Raw genomic sequence first — 12,603 nt, forward strand, 5'->3', positions numbered from 1 at the left:
ATTATATATAAGTTGTAACTTAAAAAAAGTAGGAATAACATAAACGATAAAGTACAAAGCCTTAATTGTTAATAGATGTGTAAATTCTTATGCAAAAATTAATTACACTTATTTTTTTCTAACGCAGATAAATATCATATATAGTCATGCAGACGAAATCATGAAAATAGAAAAACGTAAATTATAATAAAAATTTTAGTGATATATATATATATATATATATATATATATATATATATATATAATCTGGTATTTTTTTAACGTATGTTATTTGATTGCAATTTAAATGAAAGGTCCTGCATATCGATGGGAAGTTCTCCAGATTTTCGTGAGCTTTCGAAAAGTGGTAAGCTTGTTCCAGTGTGCGTTTCACTGTAGGATTCACTTCTTGATGTTGTTGAAGTTGACGTGCAAGGATGATCCGAGGATGTACAGGATGACGTACCGTTCCGTGATATCCTGGTGTTGGCTTCGGGACTTCCGGTGCAACTATATCGTGATGTAACTGCCTCTGAACGAGAGAGAGCAGGTTCAGGGGTGACCCGCACCCATGGACACCATGAAAAAAGTTGAGCGAAACCACGACGGAATCTAAACGATCGAATACAAATTTAGACATATTCTAAATGAATGAACAAGTATATTTAGATTATAGCGAATGAAATAATTGTTTTAGACACTTATTCGAGATGTTTCAAATATTTTTTTAATTAAGTGCAATTAGATAAAGTTTCTTATAAATACGTACTTAATATGTAAACTCTTACCTAGAATTCATCCAACAATAAATTATAGGATTGTACATGCTATTGGACATGGCCAGCCAATAGATACCAAGAAAGACTTCTTGGATGTAAGGTTTGTTTGTGATCTCTGGCAGGTACGATGTTATTATGAAGTACACGTGAAATGGTAACCAACAGACAGCAAATATTACCACCACTACGATCATCATCTTGACGACCTAAAAAAAAAATATCAATATGTATTAGGATTTTTATTTTGAATTCAATTGTTCATGCTCATTCATTTGTAAGAATTTCCTTCATTGCTATTATTATGATTCCGAATCGAACGTATTTTCGCTTTGATATTTCGTTGATTTTATGTAGAACGATAATGTTCCTTTAACAATCTCATCTTTGTAGATTCCCCAGCTAATTCTAATTTTTCGGTTGGTAAGACACGAAAATTAACGAAGTTAGTTTAATGAGAGTAGAGTACGTGCTTTTTCGTTTATAGAACGTTTATAAAGTAGAAACGATTGGTTTTGTAATTTATAGTTTACGATAGAAGAAATTATTTAATAATTTTTTCATATTCATTAAAATAAATAAATTTTAGGATCGATTTCATTCAAATTGCGTTGACATTGTCATTGAAACCTTTTTTTTTTAAAGAGATTATTTCTATTGTAAATCTTTTAAATTTTATAAGAGAAAAAGAGATAGAAAATAGAACAGATAGACAGAAAAAGAAAGAGACAGATAGAGAGCATCATTGAAGTTTACCCGTTCTGTGATGGCCACTGCGGTTTTGTGGTTTTCGTCTATGGGGAAAACTATTTTGTCGTCGGTGGTTAGGAACGAATACCTTTCCGTCCTTCACTTTCTCTTCTTCATCGTTTGGTATCTAAATCTCTGTCTCTTCCTCTTTTCTTTCCCCCCTCTCTCTCTCTCCGTCTCTTTTTCTCTCTTTCTCTCTCTTTCTTTCTTTCAATATATATATTGAAAATAACCCGTTTATCTTAAATTCTACATTTGCTCATCGTTTAGCCAGTAGCTTATATTATCAACTAAAATGAGATAGGATTTCTCTTAATTGAGTATATATTTTCTCGAAATCTCGTGTTTACGTTTGACTTCAAAGAATATCTTATTTCTTTAATTGACATAACTTCTTGAATTCGATTATCATAAATTTATTTTTTTATATGCTTTATATGGGACGATATTTTCTGCTTAGAATTATTTTACATAATATAACGAACTTGACTTTAGAAAAATTGACTTTAAAAACGCTACAAGGGAGAACAAATAATAGCGATATTTCTTACTTTTCTTTTCATAAATAAAAATATATAAGTATTGCATTACGCATTATATTATGTAAAAAAAAAAGAAAAAAGTAAATATAATAACAATATATATATATTTTTTTACGCAAAAAAGAAACGCATAGAATTTACTGTGCTATATAACAAATATAATAATATTTTTTTTATATAACAATCAGTAGAATTTACATATATATAATTGATATGATTTAAATATATTATTTATTCATATTCTATCCAGAAGAAAATTTGGATGGGTCAGCTTTTATATCTTGTCATCCTCTTGTTATTTTTTCATCGAATATTCGTTCAGAGGTAGACGGACTTTTAGACGAAGATGATTTCTACACATAGAATATATCATGGTAGTAAAACTTCCATTACTGTTGGTACTGCGCTGAGTACTTAAAGCACTCTCACCATTCGCCAATGTGCATAGATATTTCTTGCTTTCTGACGTGAAAATATAGCACTCAACGTCAGTTATTATTCGATCTACATTCTCCTCTTTTCAGTATATTACATTTTTCCACATTTATGTATTCCTTTTTTATAATAATTTATAATTTACTATAAGGCTGATATACTACTTCGAATGTCGAAATAAAAATTTATAATATTTTTTGTTAATCTTTAATATTAGGTAACACATTCGTACACATATATAATACAGAGTAGTCTAGCTACAGGCGTCTTAAGAAAAATCTGTTTTATCGATAAACAGCAGTAGAGATTAACGTTACCGACACCGTTATTAAAGTCTTCAGGTTTATAATTAGTTGAGATAATTAATTTTCTTTTTCTTCTTTCCTGTTTGTTTTTTTTTTTAATATCTTCTCTATAGAATAATGTAATTATACTCGACATTTTGCAATTTACAAAAAGCATAGTCGATAATCATCATTTATTCCTTTAGGTTCTTTATATTTCTTTATCGAAGAAATAAAAAGAGTTCGTAAGAGTGTACTTTTCGTCTTTCGGAAGAGGTAGATTTAATATCTCTTCGTTGATCCAGTTTAAACATCGAGTAGAGTGGGCCGAAACTCAATAGTGTGAGACAAAACGTAATTCTCTTTTTCCCTCTGACGTTGTAATTTCACGTTTAAAGTTCTGCAGCAAGTATCTTCTTGTCGGTTCGATCAATTCTTCCAAGTAGATTCTGACAAATGTCTTGGTAAGATACGTGGTTAGAAAAATCCTTCTTGAAAAATCTTGAAATTTCTTTCTTCAGAAAGATTTATCGATTGTGTCAGATGAAGAACTCGATGAGCTGGGAGAGAAAAAATTGTGAAGATCCGATAAGAATTTCTTTTCAAATTTATATTATTCATTATGTTGAAAGGAAAGAAAAAGAAAATTGTTCAGACTTTCAGTTCATCTTTCGAATGTGTATCAAAATTAGGCTAATTTCATGGAAATGTGATTATACTTTCATACATGATATAACGATCACGATAAATCGAATACGTTCTATCTAATACGTTCTATCGTTTAACCCTTACCGTGCACTTCTCGTCGTTTAATCTCTCGTTCCTATACGAATCGAACTAGTAATTGTGTGAACATATACGTATGCAGGTCGCATTTTCTTCGTATAACTGTGATTCACTTTGGTTTGATGTAGTTGCTTGGGTGTTCCGGAGTAGAGAACTGGGGTTTCACGTATACAGAAGAGACCAATCCTTTGTCTCCTAATCGAAATCCGATAGAGGTAGTAGTACCTGAACAACGGAACCGAACTACTAGCTATCGTCCAACTAAATTTTATCTTATTCTTTCTTACATTTTCTTCCTTCTTGCTTCTTTTTTATTTTTTATTTTTTTATAAGAAAAATAAAAAATTTACTTCGATTGAATTTGTATAACTTTCTTTTTAGGGACGAAAAAACGATCTATATCATTTTTCCTCTTGAGTATATACATACAACAGAAAATTACATTTCCATTTCTTTCTCCTTATTTTCTTCCAATTTGTCTCCCTTTACGCGGGAAAACTATGAACGTTCTTTCAAAGATTCTCTTTACCGTGTAGAAAAGAAAAAGAAAAAAAAGGATGATGAGAAAAGGAGAGGATGTGTCTTTCTTTTTAGAAATTCATAGTATCCCTGGAAATTAAATCCGACGATGAACTCACGAAATACTTTCATAGATTCTCTCTCTTTTCTTTTATAAACCGTGTGAAAAGTGGACTTTAGTTTGTCTTATCTTTTGTTTTCTCTTTGGATTTTTATTATCTTTATTATTATTATGCTATTTTGTTATTTAATATCTTATGAATAATATCTTCAGTAAAAGAAAAAGAAGATTTTAAAGATTGACTAATTTTATAAATATTGCAATTGCTGAAGTTTTTAAATCTTTTTTCTATTATTATTATTATTTTTTTTCGGATCGAATAAAATTTATATGTCTTTGTTATTATCATTTACGTTTCCTTTTAACAAAATAGATAGCAATATATATCATGTATACGTCGAGCATAAATCAAAGTTCTTTGATCGTCCAAAAATAAGCGTAATATCTTTTATCGTTGATGGAGAAAAAAAAACGAAATAACGTATCCAAGCTCGAGAAGATTTATTGCAACTTGTCGATCCCTTGAAATCTATCGTTTTAATCATCACAATGATTTCTACTAAAGTGTAAAAATAAACGAGATACTTTTTTTGTTTAGACTTACGTATATATTACCTAACATGTGTTCCATATTATTTTACACTTTCGCCATAGTTTACGATTCGAGTATTTTCGATTCTCTTGTAGATTATAAAATTATCGCAAATTTTGTATTATTTATCAAGCTTGAATAAAGTTGGCATATGGTCGCGACATGAAAGAAGTATTCCGTGTGTAGGCACTTGCGACCAATGCGTTTCGTTATATCCGTCCTTGTCTCGCCAGATGTTAATCTTAAACGCAATACAAGTTACATCATCCATTTATCATAATTTCACGAAACAAAATAGAAGAGAAAAAAGTTTTTTTTCCAATTCAAAAAGAAAAAAACTTTCAAATTCGTCTCGAGTTTTACGACGTCTTGAAATCGATGATATGCATCGAAATAAATCGAATATTTTCAAGACATATTAAATTTAAGTAAGTACTCCACCTTAATTAGATTTCCTTTACACGTTTGCTCTTGAGTATCAACGATAAACTTAGGTAAAAGCCAAAATAGATATTGCAAGCGCCACGAAATTGTGTAGAGGCTGCTTGCACTTACTATATTTAGTATCTATGGTGATTGTACTGCGATAGCTTTTATGCCTCCTTCTATTATGCAAATTACCGATAACAATACGTTATGAAGCTAACAGCTACACCTTCAACTTCCTACGAACTTATACTAGCATTTATGTATAGGTGTAATGCATTATTTTACCTGTTATCTAGATCGTTGTAAAGAAAAATTGCTATTATCTCTTTTGCGCTTTATATAATGTGTAGTAGTTAATATAGTAATTTTTCAATTATCTTAATCGAATGTTTATAATAATTTAATTCATATTTCTTTTTTTTTTCAATTGTAATATTTAAGTCGATAAAAAAATAAAATAATAGCATTTTCAAAATCACGCTTTTTATAGATTACGTTTTTAAAGATCTCATTGCATAATCATGATTAATATGTTTTATTGTTTATATTTGCATTTTACCTTGGAATTTGTTATATCTTGGTTGATAGCATAGTTATAGTCGTTTGGTATGTTGTCCATTGTGTAAACGATATAATTGGCAATGCAATAAATTGTAAGCGTGCGCGGCATGCATTCTCGATATGGAAAATTAATTGAGCAAAACAAACCATGCGAGATCACACGTAAATTCAACGTTTGAATTTTAAGTTCTAGAATATTTAAATGCAGAGTATTTTATATAAGGATTTTCATTTTTAGATTGTTTATTATATAATTTTTAAATTAATATAAAAATTAATTGTTTCATTTCTATAGTTTTTTTTAGGGGACTCCTTTGAGATAAGCAACCCTTTATTGCACATGTGCAATAATGTGTTGCATATCAATAGGAGATAGAAAAAGTTATTTACTGATAAATGGCGTTGACAAGCAACATTATCGACAATGTATGGAGTGATATCTATCATCAGGCATTAAAATTTCAATAGATATAAATTGACATAATCTTCATAAATGAATCGTTGATATGAATGAAATACATGAAACATATTTCTATTGATAACATTTGATAATTTATTTGAATCGATTATTTCGGCACTAGTTAGCTTAAATTAGCATTCGATCGATAGAATCGAAAAGACATATCATTTTATCGAATGAACCTTCTCAAATTCATATTTCTCTTTTTCTCTTTTTCTCTTCCCTTTTCTCTTCCTTTCTTTCTTTTTTTCTTTTTCTCTTTGCCTTTAGAAAATGAATTCGTTCATTGAACTGAACTCGATCAGTTAGCCATTGACCGATAAAGGCCTTTTAATCGTGACATTGATTGCTTGGCGATGGTTTTTTTATTCTTCTCGTAAGGGCACCTCAGCTTAATCTTAACTAAGAAATTAAATTTTATTGTCTCTGAGTGAAATAAAAAAAAAGAAGAATAAATAAGAAAATATTATAAATGATTATATAAAGGTTGAATGATGAAGAAACGAAGAAAGAAAAGAAAAGAAAAAATAAAAAAGGAAAAAAGAAGTAATATAAAAAACATCTCTCGATCAAAAACATCATATTTATCGCAACTGTTGTGTAGTTTGGTGAATTTACAAATGATTTAAGATAATGAACCAATAAAAAAAAAAAGAAAAAATATTAAATACAAGATGATAGATAGTCGAGAAGACGAAAAGAATGAAATAATTGGAAAGGTAATAAAGCTTTTCGAACGAACGAATATTGGTTGTTAACGTTTGACCATACTCTTGGGTACATTCTACGTGTGCGTTATCATCTGCTATAGCATACGGAATGAACATGGTTCAAGTTGCGGCTCGTGTGGACGGAAATTGCGTAAGGTTAATTAATCGAGCTCGTTTATATAGTTTCTCTTAGGATACGATATACTTTGGAAGGCTACAAAATGTCGAAGTGCAGTTAACGATTACTCAACTATTCTTTCTCTTTGTTTTCTTTTCTTTTTTTTTCATTTCGTCTCTCTCTTCCCCCCCCCTCTCTCTCTATCTCTGTCGATTTGCGGCTCGTTTCATTCTAATTAAAGTGATGTCTACTTGGACACGTCGATCGGTTGGCTATCCATTGAATGTCCGATAAAAGGTAGATACCATGCTTCCCACGAGATATTCTCATGTATTTTCAATACCTTCGAAAACCTTCGATTTTCTTTACGATCGATAACAGTTATCTATCTACGAGATGTGTCCTAAATTCCATTTGATTTAATATATATGTCTATACATTACGAAGAATTTCTTTTTTGTATTTAATTTATACATAGATAGATATATACATGCAATACATACCCTTCGTTTACTTCGAATATTTTCCAATTGTCTTGCTGTAGCTTCACCGATGCTTTGCGAGCCCCATAATTCTGCACCGACTCTGGCATACGTGAAAGTCATCGAGCCGATTGGTAGAAAATATGTTAGGATCATAAAGATTACGTTGTACCTGCAAAAAAGAATAGACAATATTTTAATTCTTATCGTGTTTTATTCTTTCTTGTTTTTTCTTTTTTTTTTTTAAGTAGGAACATACATCTAACGTAACCTATTTATCTGTAAATTGGTTGGAAAATTTTACGTAAGGCAAAATGAATTAGCTCGTTATAATAGGACCACAAACGAGCGAACGGTAGAAAGCAAATTACGATTAAAAGTACAAGGGGATGAGAGATGGATGAGAGAGAGAGAGAGAGAGAGAGAGAGAGAGAGAGAGAGAGAGAGAGAGAGAGAGACAGAGAGAGTTGCTTTTAGCATGGTCGAAAGTGGGATGTAATATTACCACTTTGAGTTGACGACCTGACGAATATGATTAATCGTTTGCTATACCTCGTTAATCATTTTAATTAAGACGCATGAGAGGTAGAATAGTCTTTTGAAATTAAATCTAAAGGAAGTTTAATCATTCTAATCGTTCTTCATATTATATTAAAACATTATTGTTAAAGGATCTTTATTTTATTCTTTCGCTTCAGCCTCCTCTCTCGTTCTCTCTCTCTCTCTCTCTTTCTATTTTGTCTCATGTTAGATATTTCCAGTTTGACTATTCATTTTTAATATCGATTAATCGTGGAATATTTCAATTAAAATTTAATTAAAACCGGAGTCGTTTCAATTCTTATCTTTTTCTTCTTATTTTTTTTTTTTACTTTTTCCCTCATAAAAGTTAAAAGTTTAAAGGGATCTTTGTTATCCTTTTAAAAGGATAGATCGTTTCGTTAAATTCTCCGAGCTGATCGTTAAACCTTAAGATTGCTAAAGTATTTAGATAATCGCTAAATTAAATAGATGACTTCCGTTGAAAAAAGCTATCCTCTTGCATTTTCTTGATTGTTAAATATCTTTGAATATAATTCAATGACGGATTAAATAAATTAAACAGATGTGGATTTTTTGAAAGATGATTCTTTAAACAGATATGAATATTTTTATTGAAAAAAAGAAGAGAGTAATAAAATAAAATCGATCAACTTATCTATCGTTTGCTCAGTTGCCTTGACTCCTCTAGCAATATTATTATTATTTAATAGCTATTCGTCTGGCTGTTCGATTAAGTATGCACTTTGAGTACTCAAAGCACTGCTTCCGTTCGATAAATTGCTCTTTTGTTTAACGATTAAAGGATGGTTATTTGTGCGTGCACACGATCTCTCATATGCTAGAAATTTCAAAGTAATCTAACTGAAGATAATTCAATGATATATTTTACATTATGTCGAGAAATAATAAATTCAATATTTAACGTGAGATATTATTCTAATGAAAACAAAACTAAAATTAAATAACAATTTCGTTTGATGTAATATTAATCATGAATTTTTTAAAAAAAGATTTACGTTTCACGTATAAAATATACCTATAAGATTATTCTTAATATTTTAATGTACGACATTGTTCTTTAAAAATTCTTATTAAACAAATATTATGCTAGTTATTTAAATGAATATTAAATATTTTTTACGTGAAATTTCTTGGACAATTTAATTGTTAAAATATTAGATATTAATATGTTATAATGGCTTTAATAAGCATTTTGCATTTAAGGATTAATGATAACAAGAACTTCCTAAGGAATTAGCTTTCAATTTAGATCGTTGGACCGCGAATGCGATCACGAGTGCAGTTCGCAAACGTAAAGGTTCTTCTAACTAGTTTCTCTAACTCGGAGAATCCATCGTTCTGTTGGATTAGAAGTGGAACCACGTTTTGCTTTGCAAAGACTGTTATCGTGATTCTGTTAAATGGAGCTTATGAAATTCGCTACTTATCGCTTGCCATTATTAATAATAATCATAACAATCGAATATTCTATTGGAATACTATCTTAAAAGAAAACTATCTTATCGATATACATATATGAAATAATTATATTCTCCTAATAAATAAATATATATATATTAAATTATAATTAAATTAAAAAATTATATATAATAATAAATATAATAATAAAAATTAATATATAATAAAATATGAATGAGAAAATTTCTTAGAAATCGAGTCATTTCAAAGAATTAAATTCAGTGCCACAATTATACTATGCTCAACGTATTTCATGATACATATCTGTCTTGATTGATCTCAAAGGAAGATATTTCATTGAATTTCCAATGAAATGTTTCAGTAATCAGGTGCTAGACTCTTCTTTGAAATTATTAATATGATGATACCTAGATACATTTAAAGTTCGATTAAAATTTCAATTAATATGTATATGTCTTATGTATCGTAATCATTTTATCATTATCATAATATTTCAACGTAATTATTACTAACATTTTTATTACATTTATTTTATCTTCTTGTCTCGTTCTTTGAGTTTCATTTTATTTTTGAAAAATGTTGATTTACTATTTATGCGTTTAAAGAGAAAATTTGCGCGACTGATGATGAAACGTTGAAATTATTCGCTTGATTAAAACGTCCCACGTATTGTCTCGAAGTTAACCGATAATCTCTAGCGTTAATGAAATCGTGATAAGTTAATTTCGTGTAATCTAATGTAAGTGCGACCGAAGGATATGGAAAGAGTATATAAAGAAAGATAAACATGCAAATGCTTAATATTTATTGTAATAACGATAAGCTAGAATAAAAAAAAAAACAAAAGAAAAAGTTCATTAAGGAAAAAAATTAAAAAACTAAAGTAATATTCATTAATTATGATTAATAATTATATCAACCGTAATTATGTATACCATGAACGTAAAAAAGAAAAGGAAAGAAAAAAAGTATAAAGAAAGATAATGATCGATACAAAGAAAAAAATAAGCAAAAAATAGATGAACGCCGCAAAGAAAGATTTATAGATCTTATGGTGTTCCATCAACGCTTATGCGATAGTGTATAGGTAGGTGATACGAATTTTACGATAAAGCTGCTGACCGGCAGGTTGAGTCGTTTAAGAGTCATAAACTAGTCACGCTGTAATATCTTTGTGAACCTGACGAGCATGCGAACAGCTTTGCTTTTATGTTCATCGAGAAGGGTGGAAGGGAACGGAGGGCACTTTCAAGCCCCTTTACCAACACTTTTTCCTATTTAAACGTTCGAACGTTCCCACTAAAATCTCCCACTCATGCTTTACACTCATCCCGTCAACTTTTTTACTTTTGTGCTCCTTTTATTCATGTGTGTGTATGTGTATATATATATATATATCGATTCTGAAACATGCTAGAATGTTCCTATCAGATTTTTACACCTTTTGTATGACGTCTTTTTTGTTATCGATAATCTCATCATTTTTCTTATTTCTTTTTCTTTTTCTCTTTCTTTTTTTTAAAATCATGTTTATCTCAGTTAATACGACTTATTTTTTTTATATTTTTATATTTGGAAAAAATATCGAGCGCGAATATATTATTTCTTTGGTTTTTTTTTCTTTCTTTTCTTTTTCTTTTTCTGTAAATTATTTTCATGAAAATTTTTTTTCTTAGAAGAAAATACTTGCGAATTTGTTTTTAAATTAGTTGTCAGTTAACTCGGTTGTCGGGTAATATCGAATGGATGCATTTCTTTTTTTCTTTCCTCATTACATATCTTTCAAGGAAATTATAATCTGATATTTTTGGGAAAATACTTGTTTATGAATCTCTTTTTAAATTAGTTGTTAGAAAAAGAAAGAGAGAGAAAGAGAGAGAGAGAGAGAGAGAGAGAGAGAGAGAGAGAGAGAGAGAGAGAGAGAGAGAGAGAGAGAGAGAGAGAGTCAATATTCTTAGAAATTTTTTTCGTAAAAGAATGATAAGCTTTGAACAAAGACAAAGGGCAGTGAACATACATGTGCTTTTAACGTGGCACGTTGATGGAAATCGTTAACGGGTCAGTCAGGGTGTGGCATTGGCATTAAAGCCTTTTGCCATTTAACCCAAACTACTCTCCTCGAGGTTCCTGCGTGATCACAACACATGACACTTACACACGACTTGTCATGCTTAGTTCACTTTCTCTCTTTTTTTATTTCCCAGATTTCAGATGACAATCATTCGATTTAAAAAGAAAATCGATCATATATATGTATCTATATATTATATATGGTATTATTAGAATGATTAGAAATTTCGATAAGTTTTTCTAATAGATTTAAAAAATATTTTGTTGGAAAAATACTTAGTCGTTTCTTTTTTGAACGAATATACTCGCCCATCCTCTTTTAGTTGGCTTTGTTCTTTTTTATTTGCTCTTTCTTTATTTGTTTTTCTTTCTTTTCCTCTTTCTTTTTTTCATTACTTTTCCCTTTGAAACAAAAGAGTATTCTAAATAATTACACGGTTTAATTAAGAGACAAAAGAGAATAACGTGTCGTATTCGATCTCGTTAATTGGTTTTCTAATGGAAACAGGAATATAAAGTGGGGAAAATTTCCCAAGAAATTTACTTACAGGTATTCCTGAAAGCTAAGTCCATTGTCGTCTATGTCAGGCCAAACGCTGTAACATATTACGCGAACTTCACCATTAACGAAGTTTTGTGTGTAGGTAGTGTAAAAGAGCAGCATTGGAAAAGAAAGAATGGCGCCGACGATCCAAATGACCACAGCGACGCAAAGAGTAGCTCTTCGACCCATTCTTGGTCTCAATGGATTCACTATAGCCATGTACCTGTGAGAAAAGTAACGATTATGTTAGACAAACGAATTTCACGAATTTCTTTCACGAGCAGTATGTTATCATTACGAGAATTACGTATATAAATCTTGAAAAGTTTATTTATAAAACGGAAAATTGTAATTATATACAAAAGGAATATAGCACTTCGATATTAAAAATAGACTATTTTTATGTCATCTTATCGACTAAAATCAACAATTTTTAAAAGTTCATGTAAATGTTTATCAGAAAAGTTGTATAATTGATTTTAACAATGAAATAATTGCGTCTAATTAAACCAAATTGAAAAT

The 12,603-nt window shown here is 29.8% G+C and overlaps 1 protein-coding gene across 3 annotated transcripts in view; it reads right to left on the minus strand.

Annotated features, from left to right (window-relative positions):
* Positions 1–12,603, minus strand: part of LOC127068622 (tachykinin-like peptides receptor 99D) — a 65,806-nt gene that overhangs the window by 2,467 nt on the left and 50,736 nt on the right. For 2 of the 3 annotated variants that reach the window (XM_051004973.1, XM_051004974.1), the window contains 4 exons: positions 12,086–12,304; positions 7,506–7,656; positions 768–964; positions 238–591 (listed from right to left, as the gene is read on the minus strand). In XM_051004973.1, coding sequence (XP_050860930.1) covers positions 258–591; positions 768–964; positions 7,506–7,656; positions 12,086–12,304 — 901 coding nt within the window. In that variant the 3' untranslated portion in view covers positions 238–257. Of the gene's footprint in view, positions 1–237; positions 592–767; positions 965–7,505; positions 7,657–12,085; positions 12,305–12,603 lie in introns of those variants that run through there. The other variant, XM_051004975.1, reaches the window with a different exon arrangement.

The sequence above is a fragment of the Vespula vulgaris genome, chromosome 13, assembly GCF_905475345.1.
Source record: "Vespula vulgaris chromosome 13, iyVesVulg1.1, whole genome shotgun sequence".
In the NCBI taxonomy this organism is placed as follows: Eukaryota; Metazoa; Arthropoda; class Insecta; order Hymenoptera; family Vespidae; genus Vespula; species Vespula vulgaris.